We start from the raw sequence: 18217 nt of genomic DNA on the forward strand, positions 1-18217 counted from the left end.
CATCTACTTGCCTACCCTGCAGCGTCCATCTGCTAAAAAATCGCATCGTCACTAAAAGCGGCCCACTGACGCATCATCCAGGGGCGGATTTCAGGGGGCCTGGAATGGATTGGATGGCAAACTGTGGCGGTTCGCTGATTCGCCGAAGCCGCCCATCGTCTATCGCGCCGCTTCGGCTAATCCACCCAAGGTGGCCACCTGGCAGTGGATGGGCAAAGTACCTCCACATACAAACCAGTGCCAGTCGGTACCTGCGTGCCTTGCGCGGTCCCTCCACACCCCCAGAGGCGATTTGCTTTGACTCCTTTTTCCCCCTCCAGATTCGCTTCCACGCCTTTGGCCCATGTCCGTTCGCCTGAGAATCAATGTAACTGCGTGCCGCCTCGCGTCCCACAATCCAACTTGTTTTCTTCATTCATTCCCGTCCTTCCTTTCGGTTGCTTTTCTTTTAACATCTGCTCGCCTCTCGTTCATGCGTTGCGGCGTCTCTCATTGATCGCCCCGCGGCCTGATGAGGAGAACTTCCGTGTCGCTGCCCACCAAGACCAAGCACGTTGCCCACGACCCTCACGAAAAGACAGATCGATACCTGCCCAGCCAGCGGAGCAAGGGCCTCCTCGCCAGAATGAAAGACACCATGCTGTCGCAGGCGCAAAAGTCGCGGTGGCTCAAGACCGGCGCGCTGGTCCTGATCCTCATGTGCCTGTTCTACTGGCTGTCGCCCACCGGCGTCGAGGTCTACAACAAGAGCCCTCTGGGCGAAGCCTCCGAGATCCAATCCCCCGCCGACAACGTCCCTGCTCCCAACTCTCCTCCTGCCAATCACGGTGCTGCCGCTGCTGGCAACGGCGCCCCCAACAGCGGCCAGGCTCCCTCGGACTCTTCATACGGCACCGACAAGTGCTCCAAGTCGTACTCCAAGGACAAGCCCATTGTCCAGTATGTCCTGATGATCGATGCCGGCAGCACGGGCTCGCGAATTCACGTCTACAAATTCAACAACTGCGGTCCCATTCCCGAGCTGGAGAAGGAGGAGTTCAAGATGACTGAGAAGTCCGTCGGCGGCCTGAGCGCCTTCAAGAACGATCCCGTGGCCGCGGCCAAGAGCCTCGACCCGTTGATGGCTGTTGCTATGGAACACGTCCCCGATGCGCTCAAGAAATGCTCTCCCGTTGCCGTCAAGGCCACTGCCGGCCTGCGATTGATCGGAAAGGAGCTGGCCGACGCCATTCTGGCCGAGGTCCGAAGCCACCTGGAGAACGACTACCCCTTCCCGGTCGTATCTGCGGAGCAGAACGGCGTTGCCATCATGGACGGCTCGGACGAGGGTGTGTATGCTTGGATCACCACCAACTACCTCCTCGGCAAGATTGGCGGCCCCGACAAGAGCGAGACGGCGGCCGTCTTCGACCTCGGTGGCGGCTCAACCCAGATTGTCTTCGAGCCGACCTTCAAGGGAGCTGCGGACGGAGGCATGCCCGAGAAGCTGGCTCCCGGCGATCACAAGTATGAGCTCGACTTTGGCGGCCACAAGTTCGACCTGTACCAGCACTCTCACCTTGGCTACGGCTTGATGTCCGCTCGCAAGGCCCTCCACTCTGCCCTGGTTGACGAACTGGCCAAGGCCAAGGGAGACGACCAGACCTGGATGAACGCGCCCATTGTGCACCCCTGCATCGCCCCGGGCACCACCAAGCAGATCGACGTCGAGGTCAACGGCGGCGAGGCCCGCAGCTTCAACTTCACCGGCCCTTCCCAGCCCTCCCCCGCTCAGTGCCGGAACCTCGCCGAGAAGATCCTGAAGAAGGACGCCGAGTGCGCCCTCGCCCCTTGCTCCTTCAACGGCGTCCACCAGCCGGCCCTGTCCAAGACGTTTGCCAAGGAGGACGTCTACATCTTCTCGTACTTTTACGACCGCACCAAGCCCCTCGGCATGCCCGACTCCTTCACCCTCCGTGAGATGCACGACCTCACCCAGAAGGTGTGCGCCGGCAAGGAGGCCTGGGACGTCTTCTCCAGCGTCCCTGGTGCTTTGGAGGAGCTCGAGGACCGGCCCGAGCACTGCTTGGACTTGAACTTTATGTTGGCTCTGCTGCACACCGGTTATGAGATGCCCATGGACCGCGAGGTCAAGATTGCAAAGAAGATTAAGGGCAACGAGCTGGGCTGGTGCCTCGGAGCTAGGTAAGGACACATACCATTCTTTTCATTCTGTCATGTTTACACCGCTAACATTGTTTTCTTCCAGTTTGCCCCTTTTGGCTCCTGGCTCGGGCTGGTCGTGCAAGATCAAGGAGGTTTCATAGAGAGCCTTTTTGACAGCACCCAGTCGTTTTTATGAATTATAGGGGCTCATGACACTTTAAACTGTAATATGCGAGAATCGATAGATTTCTGAAACATCGCAAAGCATATGTCTTGTATGGCATTTGGACGGGTCATGAGGATTGCGTATGATATATGTTAGACGGGGTTGAATTGCAACTGATATGCGGGATTCTTCTAATTATTATCTTGTCCCTCACATGGGATATTAAGGGGCTTGTCTTTTTGTATTAGGCGACAAGCTTTGGCTCGGAGCGAAAATGAAACAGCAGCATAGAGCTTATAGAAGGAATGATATCAGAGAGGCGCGGTGACCATTTCCAAAACCTCCTCAATCACCTCTTCGGGGCCTACATCTTCGAGCAGAGCTTCCACAGCCTCGAGCTGGCTACCCCATTGCATGCTCCTCTCCTTTTCAGGCTCGGTGATGCGTATCCGGTGGAGGTAGACCTTCCTCACGGCCAGCCCGACGAGGGCAGGGGTCACGAAGTCGAGCTTGTGCAGGGGGGCGAGGCTCTTGACGAGCTGGTGCAGATGCTTGGTCGCCGCGGGGGAGATGCCGCCTGCGACGGCTCGGTGCATTCGTAGGAACGAGACGATGTTCATCTGGTATCGCAGGATGTCGACATCGATCTGGACCTCCTGACTGAGTTTTGCGAGGTGGCTGATTTCCTTGGAGGTGCTTGTCAGCATACTCTGCCGAAACTCAGGGGCATGGAGTAACGAGCTTACAATGTCTGATACTAGAGCTATTGACGGCGTTGTATCCTTCTTCACCACGCTTTCCGTAGACGCCGTCTCATCTCCGGCATCAGAGCGACCTTCGACCTCGTCGAGGTTGACATACCCATCATCCGGGTTATGCCAATGCGCCACTGAAAAGAAGTCGTTCAGATGCGCCGTGACGTGCGCCTCACCCCCGCTCGCAGCCCCCAGGACGGGCACAAAGACAAACTGCTTCGGCGCAGCCTGGACGGAAGTGCGCGTGAAGATGCGCCGCGTGCGCAGCAGCTCAAGCGCTTGAATCTGGACGACCCTCGGGGCGCGATCGAGGTTCTTTGCGATGACGAAGTGGGCGATCTGGGGAGAGGTCGAGAAAGGAGTCGTGGTACGGGGGCTGAGCGGTGTGGAGGATCGGTGTTGGTTGTTCGGCTGCGAGCCGAGCGCAAAGTACGAGTCTGCTCGGGCAAAAGGCGAGACGGAGCGGGAGGTCCTCTTCGCGATGGGGAGAGAAGGGTGCTGAGGTTGGAGGAGGAGAGCGCAGGCGAAGTCTTCGAGCGTGGTGGATGGGTGGCAGTTTACGACGACGGATTGCAGGTTGAATGTCTTGCTTGCTATCTGCGCGAGGTATTCCCTGTGAGGCCAAGAAATGAAGAGAGGGGACGACGAGGAATTGTTACATACCAGCTGGAGCTCCTGCACCAAGTCGTCAACGGCGGCTGGCGGAGTGCTAATCAAGACATGCTCCCGATTGACGAGGCACAGCAGGATGGCCAGCTCTAGGTCGCTCAGGCTGTGAACCTTTTCCAGCAAGTCATCATCCGCCATGGCAAAGCGCCGGTGAGCTCGCCAGGGCCATCAGGGCGGTCAACAGACGGAGTTTGCAGTATGTGGAAGCGCTGGTCTACTGCTGACGTTGAAGATGGAAGGGCATGGTTTCGTTCCCTTACAGCCTTGAAGCAACCTGGAAGCGATATGAGATGACATACCTTACTCGTACAGCTTAACGTTTGGAAGTATCTCGGCAGCATGGTTTCGCTACGAGGTACTTTATCACGTGCAGACTCACAAATGATCGAGTTACGGGCTGCTCATGCGGAGGCTACAGTTCTGCATGAAGCTATGCCACATGCAGCCAAGCGCTAATCCCCCAGCGGCTTATCGCGCTATTACGACACCGATATCAGAGTGGGCCGGGATAGGTACCTACAAATAGGTACCGTTGGGTGGGCGCTAGAAGGCAATCGCTGCCCGCCATCAACAATTCCCGACCTTAGCCAGCCTCGTCATTGAAGCCTCACCACTCCATCAAACACCGACCAAGTCTCGTGACGTCTGCGACCCTGAGCTCTTCTGTTCTCTGCGAAGAAGGCGGAGGCTCTTTTTTTTGACATCTTTTGTTCCATCTCTGCGGGTAACAGCATCCGAACGAGGCCGACTTCGCTCGCTGTGACTTTGCTTTGTATCGTCTCCATCACGTCATTCGAGCGGCGAGCGTAACGACGACAAGTCACGATGTCTTCGCGCAACAAGAAGGTCCTTCTCAAGGTACAGACGCCCGACCACCGGCGCCGCGCTGCGTAGCTACGATGCTAAAGATGCTCATCTCGATAGGTCATCATCCTTGGAGATAGCGGTGTAGGCAAGACGAGCTTGATGAACCAATATGTATGGCTACTGCGACTCCCATCCATCACCAAGGCCTGCGGCGACTGACCGACGAGGTGAACTTTTGCCCCTTTTCTAGGTCAACAAAAAGTTCAGCGCAAGCTACAAGGCGACCATCGGCGCCGACTTCCTAACGCGAGAGGTTTTGGTGGACGACCGACAGGTCACCATGCAGGTATGAGGCGTTTGCGGGCAAAGCTAGGTTGGAAGGGCAACGGTTACTGATGCTCTGGGCAGCTTTGGGACACCGCCGGACAGGAGCGGTTCCAGTCGCTGGGCGTCGCATTCTACAGAGGAGCAGACTGCTGCGTTCTAGTGTACGACGTCAACAACTCCAAGAGTTTCGAGGCCCTGGACAGCTGGCGAGATGAGTTCCTGATCCAGGCTTCGCCGAGAGACCCCCCGAATTTCCCTTTTGTAAGTGTGGCTGTTGCGGCAGCGCTGCAGGTCGGACGCTTTGGCTGATTTCTGTCTACAGGTTGTTCTTGGAAACAAGATTGATGTGGAGGAGAGCAAGCGAGTGGTAATAGCTGACATTCATGCCCCGAATCTCATGAATGCAGATGGCTGACGCAGCAGGCGCGCAGATTTCGACCAAGCGAGCCATGACATTCTGCCAATCCAAAGGCGACATCCCATACTTTGAGACGAGTGCAAAGGAGGCCATCAACATTGACCAAGCATTTGAGGGTACGATAAGCCCGACTTGCGATATGGCTAATTTTATATGCTAACAGCCTGCAGTTATTGCTCGAAATGCTTTGGCTCAAGAAGAGTCCGAGGAATACAGCGGCGACTTTGACGACCCGATCAACATCCACATCGACAACGATCGTGACGGATGTGCTTGCTAAACGAGAAGAGGGCGACATGATAATTGGATGAATACGTCAGAGATTGAGCGTGAATAACCAGAGACAACATACCCGGTCATGGACTCCATATAATTTCTTGTCTGGAAGCGAAGTATGGAGGAACGAAGCCATGTTGGTGTTTTGCGCGGATAGTAATCTTTCTTGGTCTTTTTTTCCTTGTTTCTTTAACCTTTCTTTGCTCTCTCTGTGTCTGGGTTGATTTTGCTTTTCCTTATTTTCTTGATTGGGGGATTGGGGACCATTGGGATTGTCGAAGATGGGGGTGTAATGGCAATGGCATCAGCTATAGCCTCGGCTCCGAGTTGGTGGCTGCAGCAGAGAAGAGAGGGGGGAGAGGAGAGCATTCGATACGGTCATCTCATACCTCTCTTACTTCAAGTTGTCATGGGATTATGGGGCTATAGATTCTATGCGTAGCTGGAAGCGATTCCACGCTATGGGCTTGTTATATATCTTGCATCAATAGGACGTTGCGTTCGTCTTTTTGACCGGTGCACCATTCATGATGCCTGATCGCAACTGATGGATTGATTCCATCAAAGTGGATTCATGTTCTCTCTTCCACTCCGATACAGAGGCCTGGTCCGCTGTAATAGCAGCCAATCGCGCCGGGGCCGCTATAACTCACCGCAGCTACAGCGCTCCCAGCACCTATCAGGGTCGGTGAACCGCCCCCACTCTGCACCTCGGCTTGTCACTTACCCCAGACTCTCTCCGCCGAATCGTGGCCCGACAGGTCGACTCTCCGCCTCGGCACAGCCGTCAGATAAATATCACACCATTGCAGCACTTTCTCGATGGTCTTGCAGTTTCAGCATTTGCGGAGAGGCTCTCCAACTCCGTCCATATATCCGTTCATTGCCACCCTTTCTTTCTCTTTCTGGTTTACCTGACACAGCCCGACTTTCGTCACCATGTCGGCTCGAATTCCATCCATTGTAAGCTATCACGGATCTTGCCGAATTGATTGGCGCTTCCTGGACGACTACATTGCGATAGAATCGAGGCTGACAGTTTGACCGATTGATTGCAGGTCTCCAAGCACGTCAGCGAGGCGGCGCGACAAAAGATTGACGTCGTGGCCAAGTTTGTCGAGGAAGAATGCATTCCGTGAGCCCTGACCATGTCCCGCATCTTTCTCCGGACGGACATTCGACGACGTTGAACGAACGCATCTCCCGCGCTCCCGCAGCTAACAGTGACCTCCAGCGCCGATCCCGTGCTGGAAGCCCAGATAGGCGAGGGCGATAACCGGTGGGAAACCCACCCGTCCATCATCGAGGAGCTCAAGGACAAGGCGCGCAAGCTGGGCCTGTGGAACATGTTCCTGCCCAAGGGCTTCTACGCCGAGTCGCCCGGCTGGACCAACGTCGAGTACGCCCTCATGGCGGAGTGGCTGGGCCGCTCCCGCAGCGCATCGGAGGCGTGCAACTGCTCCGCGCCCGACACGGGCAACATGGAGGTCGTGGCCAAGTACGGCAACGCGGCGCAGAAGGAGGAGTGGCTCAAGCCCCTGCTGGAGGGCAAGATCCGCTCGGCCTTTCTGATGACGGAGCCCGAGGTCGCGTCGTCGGATGCCACCAACATCCAGCTCCAGCTCACGCGGGACGGCGACGAGTACGTCCTCAATGGCTCCAAGTGGTGGTCCAGCGGCGCGGGCGACCCCCGATGCAAGCTGTACATTGTCATGGGCAAGTCGGACCCCAACAACGCCGATCCGTACAAGCAGCAGTCAGTCATCCTGGTCCCCGCTGGCCTGCCTGGCATCACCATCAAGAGGATGCTCAAGGTGTACGGTTACGACGACGCCCCCCACGGCCACGGCCACATCACCTTCAACAACGTGCGCGTTCCGGCCAAGAATATGGTGCTGGGCGAGGGCAGGGGATTCGAGATCATCCAGGGCCGGCTGGGGCCGGGGCGCATCCACCACGCTATGCGGTGCATTGGCGCTGTAAGTTTGCTGCTATTACATCCATATCATTCACATCTCGATTGTTCCTTTCCACTAATGTTCTTTCCAGGCCGAGCAAGCCCTCGACTGGATGCTCATGCGCGTCAACGACGAGAGCAAGAAGCCCTTTGGCAAGCTCCTTCGCGAGCACGGTGTCATCCTCGAATGGATCGCCAAGTCGCGCATTGAGATTGACGCAGCACGTCTCATTGTGCTCAACGCGGCCGTCAGGATGGACGAGGAGGGCCCCAAGAAGGCGCTCAAGGAGATTGCCGAGGCCAAGGTGCTGATTCCCCAGACTGCGCTGACCGTCATCGACCGCGCCGTCCAGGCGTTTGGCGGCGCCGGTGTCTCTCAGGAGACGCCCCTGGCCAACACGTGGGCGGGCATCCGGACGCTTCGCCTGGCTGACGGTCCCGACGAGGTGCATCTGCAGCAGATGGGCCGCAACGAGAATAAGCGCGGCAAGGAGACGGCGGCCAAGATTCAGTGGCAGAAGGCCAAGACGCAGGAGCTGCTGAAGCGATACGGCACTGAGCTTGCCGAGCCCGGCACCAAGATTAAGCACAGCGCCAAGTTGTAGTGATGATATCCGCATTTGGTTTGTTCTGACTTGTCATGGGTTTTGTAAGATACAGCAATTGGATTGATCTTGAGATGATGTTGCAAATAGCGGATAGGATATGAAGACTTGTTCTAGACGAGTTGAATGACGACTTCAATGCGCCTATACCTTGTATTTGAGGTACGACAGTTGCACTTTTGTTAGCTCTTTTCTTTGTCTTCATCCTTTTCCTTCAGCAGGACGCAGCCAAGCAGCCAACCAATCTGCTACACACCGTCGGTCAAGACTTCATAGGTAGGCAGCTCCCTAATGCCACGCCCTTGACTCAGTGATCCAATTCTTCATCAGCCCCAGAACTTGAGCATTGGTTTCCCCTTTTCATAACAGGATACCAACCCAGTCCAAGGTAAATCCAATCCAAACAAGGCCAAGAGAATCCTCAACCCCCTCGCTGATTCGACCACAAAATGCCGTTGCCGTGACTCCACACATATTTCATGCATACCAAAGACCGAAGCCAACAAAAAAGATGCAGGGGTTACGTTGTGTGTGTAAGTGGCAAAAAAGAAGGTCACCGTTGCCTAGCCAACGTCCGTCATTCGTTTACTTTCCACTTTTTCTTTTCCTTCATTCTCCGACAACGAGCTTGCGTGTGTGAATTGAAAGCTCCGGGAAGCGTGAACGTCATTCTTCTCTCTCTCTCTCTCTCTCCTTTGTTTTTCTTTTCTGCCCAATTCTTTTGGTACCTGATAAAAAAGGTGTGCTGGAACTTGACCTTTGTCGACCTTTCTTTTTAGTGTGTTTATTGCGGACCTTTACAAAACCGACGGTTGCCCTTCCACCTTCTTTGGTTTTCTTTCCACCCTTTTCACGGTTACGACAACCTTGACTTCTTGTTGATTCTGCCGCCAACATTGAACTCTTGACGCACAACACACGAACCCTGATACCAGGCCTCCTCAACAAGCGACACGAACTCCCTCCACACGAACAAGACACCCCCCAAACGAAGACAACACACATTAGAGCAACCAAACATGTCCGGCACCAGGATCCTCGGCGACAGAGACGTCAACGCCGCTCTTGCCGATGGCCAGGCTCCTCTCGCTAAGGGCGTCAAGACCATGGAGTACCATCGCCAGGTGTTTCAATCCAGGATTGCCCAAGAGCCGTACGTTTGGAAACCCTGTCCTTTGCTTTACGACTTTTAATGCTGCTGTGCTCCCAAACTGACTGTATTTTGACTTAGTACCAAGCAATACATCTCGCCCTCTGACACAATCATGAGTCCCTGTACGGCGAAGCTCTCGGCGCTGCGCAACAAGCAGGTCACCAAGTACGTTTTCTGCCCTTGCAACCTGATACTACAATCTCCAATAGTTACACTCTACCTGCAAACCAAGAAGAACCACCCGAAACCCCTCTCCCCCTTCGATCATGATCATTATATTTGCCCAGAGACAACCAAGAGCCCCCCCAATTGGAAGACGAATAGAGAAAGACTAACCAGTTTGTGTTCGTTGTTTTTCTCTCTCCAGGGCCAAGCCAAAGTCACTCTTCGCCCAGGCGAGCACTAAGAAACTCCAAGGCGAGAATGTCTTTGGCGTCAGGGCGGCCGCTGCTCCAGGCGAGAATCCGCTCGGTGCTAGAAGTACCACCACGAACGAGCCTATCCTGAAGTCGCGGCTTCGCTGATTTTCTCTTTTCTTTTCTTACTGGGCGGGGGACTCATTGTCCTTTCTTCCGTGTGTGTGTTAACAATAACGACTGCGTTTTTCCTTTCTGTCTTTTTCTTTTCTTTTGTCTTTAACGACCCTTTTCCCCCTTAAGTCCTCGCGGGAGAACTGGGGGGGTTCGGGAAATGGGAATCAGCTTTTCGGTAATGGCTGAGTAGGGAAATCTGGGTTGGAGCGAGAAACCTCGGTCGGAATAAAGGGGAGAGAGGTTTATCTCGCAGGGACTTTTTCTTTCTAAGGGAGGCTTTGGCGTTTTCTGGTTTAATGGACCACCGATATGCCTTATCACTGAGGTGATACCGGAAAGGGGCCAATATGAATATTTCTCCGTCTTTGCTACTTTTGCCGTGGTTGAAATATACCTATAAATAGTGAGAGTTACATCATGGTTTCTGTGTAAGTAAAAGTCTTGAATGATGAGCGAAGAAAGGCTTTCATCCATGATTTCTCGCAGTTCTTTCGTCTGTGTAGGTACTACTACTACAAGCTACGCCTTCCACGCCGTTACAATGTACACAACATCCTCATCCGCAACCACATGCCCTAATCCCACCCTCTGAGGAATGTGTCTCGCACTGGCGCCCCAGACGAGAGCATACTTGAACGTGTCCTTGAGCGTGCGGTGGATCCTGTCGCACACATCCTCGATGGTGCTGTTGTTGCGCACAATCAGCGCCTCGCTAAAGTCCGGGTCGGCGCCCTTGCGCTTGGTGTAGATGCGCATGAGGTTGAGCTCCTTCCAGCACCGGTCGACGACGTCCTGGATGCCCAGGTCCAGCTCGCAGCTCATGACGACGGTGTGATCTTCGCGAGCGAGCTTGTCGAGGAAGTCGAGCGAGACGCTGTCGATCTTGTTGTAGACGTACAGGCACTTGATGTACTTGCGGTGGTCCTTCATGATGACGTCGATGAGGTCGTCGACGGTGGCCTCTTCGTCGCGGATGAGCACCTCGCAGTTGAGGATCTTGTAGTCGCGGAGGATGTTGTAGACCATCTTCTCGTCGATCCTTTTGGGCGGTGATTGGAAGGTGATTTTCATGCCGCCGGCCGTTTTGACCTTGAGATAGATGTTTCTGAAGAATCGTAAGCCGACAAGACATGGTAACCTTGGTAGAAATCTCATTTACTTACGGGGGCTCGCGATTCAGCCTGATGCCGACGGCTTCCAACTCGGCCTCCAGCAGCGCTCTCTGCTCGGCTCGTTTTGTTGCGTCCAGCACCATGAGGATCAAGTCGCTCGTCTTGGCGGCGGAAATCACCTGTCGGCCTCGCCCCTTGCCCTCGGAAGCGCCTTCGATGATACCCGGCAGATCGAGCAGCTGGATCTCGGCACCGCCGTATTCCAGCACGCCGGGAATGGCCGTGAGGGTTGTGAATGCATACGACGCTACTTCGGACTTGGTCTTGGTGACTTTGGACAGGAACGTTGACTTTCCTACTGAGGGAAAGCCGACAAGGGATATTCGGGCGTCACCACTTTTACTCACATCGAATCCTGAGCCGCCGCCGCCGCCAGCGCCGGGACCTGGTTCTAGCAGCTGCGCTCGGAGACGCGCAAGCTTTCTAGTTACGTTAGAGACTGTAACAAGGGGCTTATTCGTCCGGACTTACCCTTTCAACAGACCCAAATGGTATTCTGACCATCTGTTAGCCTCGGTTCCTAGGTAAGGCATCATTCGTGGACATACCAGTGGCCTTGTTTTCTGTTTGCACCGTTAGCTAGGCTGTAAACGACACAAAGTGAATGATGATAATTTGAAGTCTCGAGATGATGAGTTTGTTCGTAAGATGCAATGATGTGCCCTGACTTATATCAAGCAGGCCCGTGATGGAGAGACAGTCGCGAGGGCGACGATATACTTGATGGGCCAATTGTCTGGATATCGGAAGTATGCATTGACAAAATAATGCATAATAGAACGCCCGCCAAGTCCATCATCGCCCTCGCACGACTGCCGTTCCCTCGCCATCTCCTGCTTCTCAGGCCCCGGTACCGAGAGAAGTACATGGATATAACGGAAGGGGGTTATAGCCACTTATACAGGAACACGGTGGTGCATCCGCGGCTATGGAGGACAAGGCACAAATAAGGGAAAAGGATTTCGTAGACTGCTTACTCTGTGTTTTTCTCATCTCCTCCTCGATCCTGGACATGTCATCAGCCGTCGTCCCTCATAATGTAGACTGTCTACTCACTCCTTGATCTTTTCTGTAATGTTCACCATCTTGAGACGCTGTTATTTATAGACGGCAATACCGTCTTTATGTATATATAGGAAGAAGAGAGAAGAGCAAACGTGTAAGAGGCCAAAGATAAGACGAGGCTCGATATCGCTGAGCCGTCGAATAGGTGAGTGAAGCTTCGACGTCGACCTTGAGATTTGAGAATGGCGGGGCTCTGGCGCAAGACGGAGCAAAAGAAGTTTGGAGGGGCGTTTGGCCATGGCATTGGATTCGCACTAGCGCCACCGCCTTCCTCTTTCGCCACCATTGCTTTCTGCAGCCTTGTGCGCGTCGAGCTGGGCCAAATTGCTGCATCAAACTTGCCTCTGTCATCGCGAAGCATCTGTCTCTCAGTCGACCGAATCAATGGCGGACCACCACGAAGACGGCCCCCCAACGGCGCCTGCAGCCGAAGAAGAGAACCCGAGCACGGCTCTTGCGACAACAAACAGCGAGGTCGCGGCCCCTGCAGAGAAGAAGGTCGTCAAGAAGATCATCCGCAGGAAGAGGCGGCCAGCCAGACCCCAGGTCGATCCGAGTACCTTCTCCAACGAGCCTCCGCCACAGACGGGCACGACGTTCAATATTTGGTGAGTGACGGCAGATTCGACGAGCGCGCGATTGCTCGCCAGAAAGGCGTTAGCTGACACCAGGCAGGTACAACAAATGGGCCGGTGGCGATCACGAGGCATACCAGCAGACCAAGGCCAAGGGGCGCTGCAACATTGCGCGAGACAGCGGATACACAAAGGCCGACAGCGTGGCTGGAAGCTACTTCTGCCTGTTCTTTGCCAGGGGCCTGTGCCCGCGGGGAGCAGACTGCATGTACCTGCACCGGCTGCCCGGACCCTACGACCACTCGGCGCCGAATGTCGACATCTTCGGCAGAGACAAGTTCGCGGACTACAGAGACGATATGGGCGGTGTCGGAAGCTTCATGCGCCAGAACAGAACCATCTACATCGGCCGCATACACGTAACGGACGACATTGAGGAAATCGTGGCGCGTCACTTTGCTGAATGGGGCCCGATTGAGCGCAGTAAGTACCGCAAGCCAGCTGCAGTATCTATGATCTCAACATGTACTGACTATTCAATGACAGTCCGTGTGTTAAACCAGAGAGGCGTTGGCTTCGTCACCTACGTTAACGAAGCAAATGCTGAATTCGCCAAGGAAGCCATGGCACATCAGTACGTGACTGCCATTCTGCATCATGGTGTAACGCTGTACTAACGAAATGCCAGATCCCTTGACCACGACGAAGTCTTAAACGTTCGATGGGCCACGGCCGACCCCAATCCCATGGCGCGAGCCCGAGAAGCTCGACGGATCGAGGAGCAAGCTGCTGAAGCAATCCGAAGAGCGTTACCGGCGGAATTCGTCGCCGAAATCGAGGGCAAAGACCCGGAGGCCAGAAAACGGAGGAAGATTGAGAGCAGTTATGGTTTAGAAGGCTACGAGGCCCCCGATGAGATCCATTTCGCCCAGGGCCCCAACGCAGTCAATCCCGTTGGACGACAAGGATACGAAGTGGAATACCAGGAACGTCCCATGATCGAAGACGGAACTGTTGGAGAAACGGGAGCTCCAGCAGCGCAACAGCAGAACGAGCAGCAGCCTCAGCAGAGCGCGGGCGTCTTTTCCAGTAGCACTCTGGCGGCATTGAATAGGGCAAAGGTCGCAGTAGCATCGAAACCAGCGGCACCTGCATCTACAGGCCCCCTGGTCGCATATGACAGCGATAGCGATGAGTAGACAGGCGTTTTTTTTGGTAACTTTGGTGGTATTTGGCTTGGGATTTTCGTCTATAATTGTAGAATGGGTACAGGACTCGTTGCTCTATAGGTACAGCGTTCATAATGATACCAGTTTGAGATGCAAAAGACACGCACAAAGATGTTAGAACACTGGCATGCATTACCCCCCCTCAGCTGTTGAATATCCTCGAGTAAAGCAGCTCATGCCGCCCAACCCACAAGTCCATGACCGGCACGCTCTGCCCAGCCTCCTCCACAGGGGTGTGCCACTCCCTCTCCACGACGTCGTTGATGAGCGCCTGGACATGCTCGCTCGCGAGCAGCTTCTGCGCCTGGTAGGGCCCGAACATGTTGGCCCTGACGGCGGCCGAGACCAGCGCCTTGACGTGGCTCAGCATGAAGACGTAGGCCGTCTGCCGGAGCGAGAGGCCGACGACGGCGGCGATGACGCCGAAGAGGGGGCCGAGGTGGGCCGAGACGAGGGGGGGCTCGCCGTCGCCGTCGCCGCCGCCGCCGCCGCTGGACTTGCTGCTTTCGCGGCGGAGGAGGGCGGAGAAGTCGCTGAGCACAAGGGCGTCCTCGGAGGAGATTCTGCTGCCGCTGCTGGCGGTGGGGGGACCGGAGGAGGAGGAGGAGGAGGAGGAGGAGGAGGAGGAGGAGGGGAGAAGAGTCGCTTTAATGGAACGCTCCCATATGCTCAGCAGGGCCCTTCCCTGCGCGACACTCGCGCGGCGCCCGACGGTGCAGACGACGGCCGCATCGAGCTGGTCGTCGAGTTCCGCGAGAGCCTGCGGCCGGCGATGCGCGGCGAGGACAAAGGGCAGCGTCGAGGACGCGTAGGACGAGAGCGAGAGGGGCAGGAAGGAGGAGAAGGAGGCGCCGCCGCTGCTGCGGGCTCCGGCAGTGTTGTTGTTGTTGTGCGCGGCAAAGGACTCGAGGCCGCTGCTGAAGGCGAAGGAGCCGATGGGGAGGGCGGAGTCGGAGAGGAGGAGGAGGAAGTGCGTTGTTGTTGAGGAGGAAGAGGAGGATGATGATGGTGCGGAGGGGACGAGGGGATGAGCTGTTTGAAGACACACAAGTTTGAGTGAATTTGCATTGAGTGAGTGGGAGGGAGTTGAGTGCTTTTCGCACTTACACGGGATGCTGCTGCTTGGGGTCTTGGACGATGGTGGGCTGAGAGCGCGTAGGCGGGCTTTTGCCTCGTGGAGGCGACGTTCGAGTTGCGCGATTTCAGCTTCGATTTCATCTTGCGATGTCATTTTGAAGGAAATGTGGGAAAAAGATTCCGTGTAGATGTTAGGATTGAGCGGTTGACGCTTCTATCAACTCATTTCCGCATTAGACCGTGTGAGATAGCCGCTCGATAGGAGATGCCTTGCACGCGTCAACGTCCACCAGCTTACCTCCACAAGTATGTACCTAATACTAGCTACAGAGAGGATATGTATATGAAAACATTAATAAGAGCAAGAGAAGCGAGAAAAGCTTCGAGCAAGTAAAATCAAAGACTTATGTATAGATGAGAAATCCAAGCACGGCGACACGTCTGCATTACACTCGCTCCTCTTGACAATAAATAACGCTGATAGCCACTCTCCGCCTCGCTTGCCCTGAACACCAAACGCTGATCCCAGAATTAAACAGTCAAAAGAGAAACCCAAGTCCAGCCCATATAAACAGTGCCTAATGAAACATCTTTTCCCGCGTCACGGCCTGACGTTCTCCTTGTCCAGTCCATCTCGTCGCTTGGCTCTCTTCTCGGCCATCCTCTTCTCGATCCGAGCCAGGGCAGCCGCCCGTCGCTCAGGCGGCAACAATCCCTTCATGTTGTTCGCCTTGGATACGTCCTTCAGCTTGTCCTGAGCTGTGTCGGGGCCGCCTAGCCGGGCAAAGCGATCCTGCAAAAGGTCGATCTGGACGTCCGTATCGTCCTCCATCGAAGCCGATTTCCTGGCCTGAGCTGCGGATTTTGCGACGGTTGATATACTGGGGAGGGGAGCAGTATCGTCGTCTCCCGAGACCATATTCGCGGCCTCGCTGACAGAGGCTCGATCTCTGGGCTGCTTGGGCGCAAAAGATGGCCATTTCGATTTCTCAGTGTTGGGTCGGCTGCTCGAGGCTTCGGGTGCGGCCCTCGACTTTGTCGTTGCTCGGGACTGACCTGGTGCACCATCGTTCTGGTACTTGTCCCGTAGCGTCCGAGACTTCAAGTTGCCCCCTTCCAGCAGATGCCGGGGCCGCTCAAGATCGGCCACGTCGATGCTCCTTCGCGTACCGTTTGCCGCCGCAGGCAGCCTTGGTAGAATATCCTCGTCCTCACTTTCCCTTGGCACCTTGCTGCTCCCTGATGTGTGGTTCCGGCCTCTTGACCGAGCTTCATCAGCAGTGTCCCTGTTCTTCAACGTCTTGAGCTCCTTTTTCAGATCCGAAATTTTGGTTTGAGCACGTTCAAGCACGGCCTTTGTATCAGCTTCGTGAGCACTGCTCTCCTTTCGGAAGAGTTCAAAGTCTTCTTTCAGCTGCGCGAATTCGGCGTCCTTCCTCGCCGATTCTTCCTTTGCCAGCCGCAACTGCGCTTTAAGCTCCCTCATCTTTGCCGTATCGGAAACATCATCATTGGCTACATGATCCGTAGCCTTGCGTTTTTCGGCAACCTTCAGCTGAGCCTTGAGAGAGGAAACCTGGCCTCGCAAGGCGTCCAGCTCCTTCAACTGCGCTCGAGATCGTCGCAGTTCTCGCTGTGTTTCGAGCAGAGTTCTTGCTGTGTTGGGCGATGTCGTCCCTTGTAGCCGCCTCCACTCTCGTAATTCGTCGTCGTCCTCCAGCTCTTCAGGCACCCCTGCCTCCAATTCTCGGATCCTACGTCGGAGTTGGGCCACCAGGGCATTCGGGTCTGAGAGAGTTGTCGGAATTTCGGATGTTTCGCCTTGCCGTTTCGATGCCGTCTGAGCTGCGCTCTCCGCAAGCCTCTTCTCCATGGCGGCGACCTTTTCCTGTTCCTCCTTGAGCTTCTGGGCCAGATGAATAGCTTCCAAGTCCTTCTCTTCCGCGTAGGACTTGAGATGTTTCTTGTATTTCAGAAGCTTCTCCATCTCCGCTCGTGCCTCTTTGTGGTATTTCTCAAACTCCTCTTTCCAATATATGCCAGACTGAGACCGTGGCTCGTTCAGGTCCAGAGTTACATCATTGGCGCCGTAATCGCCAAGGTCATCATGCTCCTCCTCCTCCCAGTCCTCCTCCTCCGACTCGTCCTTGACAATATGGGGCGTGATCGTTTTGGATACATTGGTGGTGCTTTTGCGCCTCGCTTTTTCAAGCACGTCGGAGAGGCGAGTCCTCTTGCCGACTGGAGCTCCATCGTTATTCGGCGAAATAGTCTTGGTCGTAGCGAGCTCATGGTTGAATGACACGCGTTTCGGTCTCGACGTTCCCGTACCAGGCGTCAGTAAGATGCCCTGCGGCGGTGGCTTCAATGGAGTGTCCAGTCCATGATCTGCCGCTACCGCTGCTGACTTTGCTGCTTTCCGGTCCCGCGACGATCGCTGTGCATCTCGAATAGGGGTGCCAAAGAGCGCGCTCTTTAGGGATCTGGCTGCAAAGACGGGAGCGGGAGTGTCTGGCTGATCGAGAAGCGTCGTATCTAATCGGCGGAAGCAAGGACAAAGACCCATCAGAAATCAATCGCCACGTCCATGTAGGCATCACGATCCATCATGATTAATGGAGATGCATGTATCTTCACTTACCGCCGTCGACCGCGTCCGGCGCGTTGTCCCCGCGCCCCAGCATCCAGCCAAGCATCCTGGGCGGAATTGCGTAGCGAATGTAACTTTTTAAACAAGAATTTGTCGCATTGGCGGTATAACTGTAGGCGGTTTCAAATGAGCGTGTAGGCCAGAGCACCCCGACCTTGCCGTGTCCGCAGGTCGACGCTCGGTGGCTGGGGAGGATCAATGTGTTTGTTTACTTTGCCGTCGGTGTGTTTGGCCGGTGACGAAATGCTACCTATTTTTCCCTTATCGATGGAAGCACAGTGCGGCCGCAAGCTCAAAGACAGTCTGCCGAGCTCTCCAGTGGCAGCGGGCCTTCAGTGCACAATAGGCCTAGCGGCATCCATCAATGTCCCGGAATCTGGCAGCCCAGCAAGCTCAGTGGAGTCTGGTGGGATCGATCGCCAGCCGGCCGCTGTAGCCCACTGGACGAGGCCTGGCTCAGCCCTGCACGGGCGCAGAGTTAGCGGCCTGGACAGCTGTCGTTGGTACGTGCTGACCCGGGCCACAGGGGATGGAGGCCTAGCAGAGCAAGGCGCTAGAAGCTGGAGCCATCCATCGATAAGGCACCTGCACCAGGTGATGAAACTGCCCCGCCGCCTGGTATCGATAACTTCATTCAG

The 18217-nt window shown here is 55.3% G+C and overlaps 9 protein-coding genes across 9 annotated transcripts; 5 read left to right on the forward strand and 4 right to left on the reverse strand.

Annotated features, from left to right (window-relative positions):
* Positions 1 to 452: 452 nt before the first annotated feature.
* On the forward strand, positions 453 to 2353 carry BBK36DRAFT_1187603 (guanosine diphosphatase). Its single transcript, XM_024896542.1, has 3 exons — positions 453 to 793; positions 869 to 2184; positions 2249 to 2353. Exons 1-3 carry the CDS (start codon positions 512 to 514, stop codon positions 2304 to 2306), a joined length of 1656 nt encoding a protein of 551 aa, XP_024752884.1. The 5' UTR covers positions 453 to 511; the 3' UTR covers positions 2307 to 2353.
* A 269-nt stretch (positions 2354 to 2622) lies between these two features.
* Positions 2623 to 3873, reverse strand: BBK36DRAFT_1111785 (hypothetical protein; the record flags this gene model as incomplete). Its single annotated transcript, XM_024889734.1, has 3 exons — positions 2623 to 2997; positions 3058 to 3663; positions 3730 to 3873. 3 exons carry the CDS (start codon positions 3871 to 3873, stop codon positions 2623 to 2625), a joined length of 1125 nt encoding a protein of 374 aa, XP_024752885.1.
* Positions 3874 to 4552: 679 nt separating this feature from the next.
* On the forward strand, positions 4553 to 5583 carry BBK36DRAFT_1187613 (hypothetical protein). The gene is made up of 7 exons (XM_024896543.1): positions 4553 to 4593; positions 4660 to 4713; positions 4793 to 4888; positions 4951 to 5130; positions 5192 to 5236; positions 5301 to 5403; positions 5458 to 5583. Exons 1-7 carry the CDS (start codon positions 4561 to 4563, stop codon positions 5565 to 5567), a joined length of 621 nt encoding a protein of 206 aa, XP_024752886.1. The 5' UTR covers positions 4553 to 4560; the 3' UTR covers positions 5568 to 5583.
* A 734-nt stretch (positions 5584 to 6317) lies between these two features.
* On the forward strand, positions 6318 to 8126 carry BBK36DRAFT_1134258 (acyl-CoA dehydrogenase NM domain-like protein; the record flags this gene model as incomplete). Its single annotated transcript, XM_024892247.1, has 5 exons — positions 6318 to 6434; positions 6472 to 6526; positions 6622 to 6698; positions 6798 to 7542; positions 7613 to 8126. The coding sequence occupies exons 2-5, from the start codon at positions 6503 to 6505 to the stop codon at positions 8123 to 8125; spliced, it is 1359 nt and encodes a 452-aa protein (XP_024752887.1). The 5' UTR covers positions 6318 to 6434; positions 6472 to 6502.
* A 1011-nt stretch (positions 8127 to 9137) lies between these two features.
* BBK36DRAFT_1187618 (hypothetical protein) lies at positions 9138 to 9802 on the forward strand (the record flags this gene model as incomplete). Its single annotated transcript, XM_024896544.1, has 3 exons — positions 9138 to 9278; positions 9357 to 9443; positions 9646 to 9802. The coding sequence occupies exons 1-3, from the start codon at positions 9145 to 9147 to the stop codon at positions 9800 to 9802; spliced, it is 378 nt and encodes a 125-aa protein (XP_024752888.1). The 5' UTR covers positions 9138 to 9144.
* A 516-nt stretch (positions 9803 to 10318) lies between these two features.
* On the reverse strand, positions 10319 to 12238 carry BBK36DRAFT_1134259 (putative GTP-binding protein). Its single transcript, XM_024892248.1, has 7 exons — positions 12200 to 12238; positions 12040 to 12117; positions 11961 to 11989; positions 11532 to 11546; positions 11455 to 11479; positions 10975 to 11406; positions 10319 to 10916 (listed from the first exon to the last, which is right to left on the reverse strand). Exons 2-7 carry the CDS (start codon positions 12066 to 12068, stop codon positions 10331 to 10333), a joined length of 1116 nt encoding a protein of 371 aa, XP_024752889.1. The 5' UTR covers positions 12069 to 12117; positions 12200 to 12238; the 3' UTR covers positions 10319 to 10330.
* A 194-nt stretch (positions 12239 to 12432) lies between these two features.
* BBK36DRAFT_1111207 (hypothetical protein) lies at positions 12433 to 13822 on the forward strand (the record flags this gene model as incomplete). The annotated part of the gene is made up of 4 exons (XM_024889681.1): positions 12433 to 12656; positions 12724 to 13106; positions 13170 to 13257; positions 13312 to 13822. 4 exons carry the CDS (start codon positions 12433 to 12435, stop codon positions 13820 to 13822), a joined length of 1206 nt encoding a protein of 401 aa, XP_024752890.1.
* A 172-nt stretch (positions 13823 to 13994) lies between these two features.
* On the reverse strand, positions 13995 to 15083 carry BBK36DRAFT_1110814 (hypothetical protein; the record flags this gene model as incomplete). The annotated part of the gene is made up of 2 exons (XM_024889632.1): positions 13995 to 14884; positions 14960 to 15083. 2 exons carry the CDS (start codon positions 15081 to 15083, stop codon positions 13995 to 13997), a joined length of 1014 nt encoding a protein of 337 aa, XP_024752891.1.
* Positions 15084 to 15530: 447 nt separating this feature from the next.
* Positions 15531 to 17625, reverse strand: BBK36DRAFT_1156140 (hypothetical protein; the record flags this gene model as incomplete). Its single annotated transcript, XM_024893895.1, has 2 exons — positions 15531 to 17464; positions 17571 to 17625. 2 exons carry the CDS (start codon positions 17623 to 17625, stop codon positions 15531 to 15533), a joined length of 1989 nt encoding a protein of 662 aa, XP_024752892.1.
* Between the last annotated feature and the right edge of the window lie 592 nt (positions 17626 to 18217).

This window comes from Trichoderma citrinoviride (genome assembly GCF_003025115.1).
Source record: "Trichoderma citrinoviride strain TUCIM 6016 unplaced genomic scaffold BBK36scaffold_2, whole genome shotgun sequence".
NCBI classification, from domain to species: domain Eukaryota; kingdom Fungi; phylum Ascomycota; class Sordariomycetes; order Hypocreales; family Hypocreaceae; genus Trichoderma; species Trichoderma citrinoviride.

Excerpts from the sequence above, each read along its gene's own strand:
- BBK36DRAFT_1187603 (XM_024896542.1), top strand. The coding sequence starts at position 512 with ATGAGGAGAACTTCCGTGTCGCTGCCCACCAAGACCAAGCACGTTGCC. Across the intron at positions 794-868 it reads TCCAATCCCCCGCCGACAAC|GCTCCCTCGGACTCTTCATA; the intron begins GTCCCTGCTCCC and ends AACAGCGGCCAG. Across the intron at positions 2,185-2,248 it reads GGCTGGTGCCTCGGAGCTAG|TTTGCCCCTTTTGGCTCCTG; the intron begins GTAAGGACACAT and ends GTTTTCTTCCAG.
- BBK36DRAFT_1187613 (XM_024896543.1), top strand. The coding sequence starts at position 4,561 with ATGTCTTCGCGCAACAAGAAGGTCCTTCTCAAG. Across the intron at positions 4,889-4,950 it reads ACCGACAGGTCACCATGCAG|CTTTGGGACACCGCCGGACA; the intron begins GTATGAGGCGTT and ends TGCTCTGGGCAG. Across the intron at positions 5,237-5,300 it reads TGGAGGAGAGCAAGCGAGTG|ATTTCGACCAAGCGAGCCAT; the intron begins GTAATAGCTGAC and ends GCAGGCGCGCAG.
- BBK36DRAFT_1134259 (XM_024892248.1), bottom strand. The coding sequence starts at position 12,068 with ATGGTGAACATTACAGAAAAGATCAAGGA. Across the intron at positions 11,990-12,039 it reads ATTACAGAAAAGATCAAGGA|GATCGAGGAGGAGATGAGAA; the intron begins GTGAGTAGACAG and ends TGACATGTCCAG. Across the intron at positions 10,917-10,974 it reads AGGCTGAATCGCGAGCCCCC|AAACATCTATCTCAAGGTCA; the intron begins GTAAGTAAATGA and ends ACGATTCTTCAG.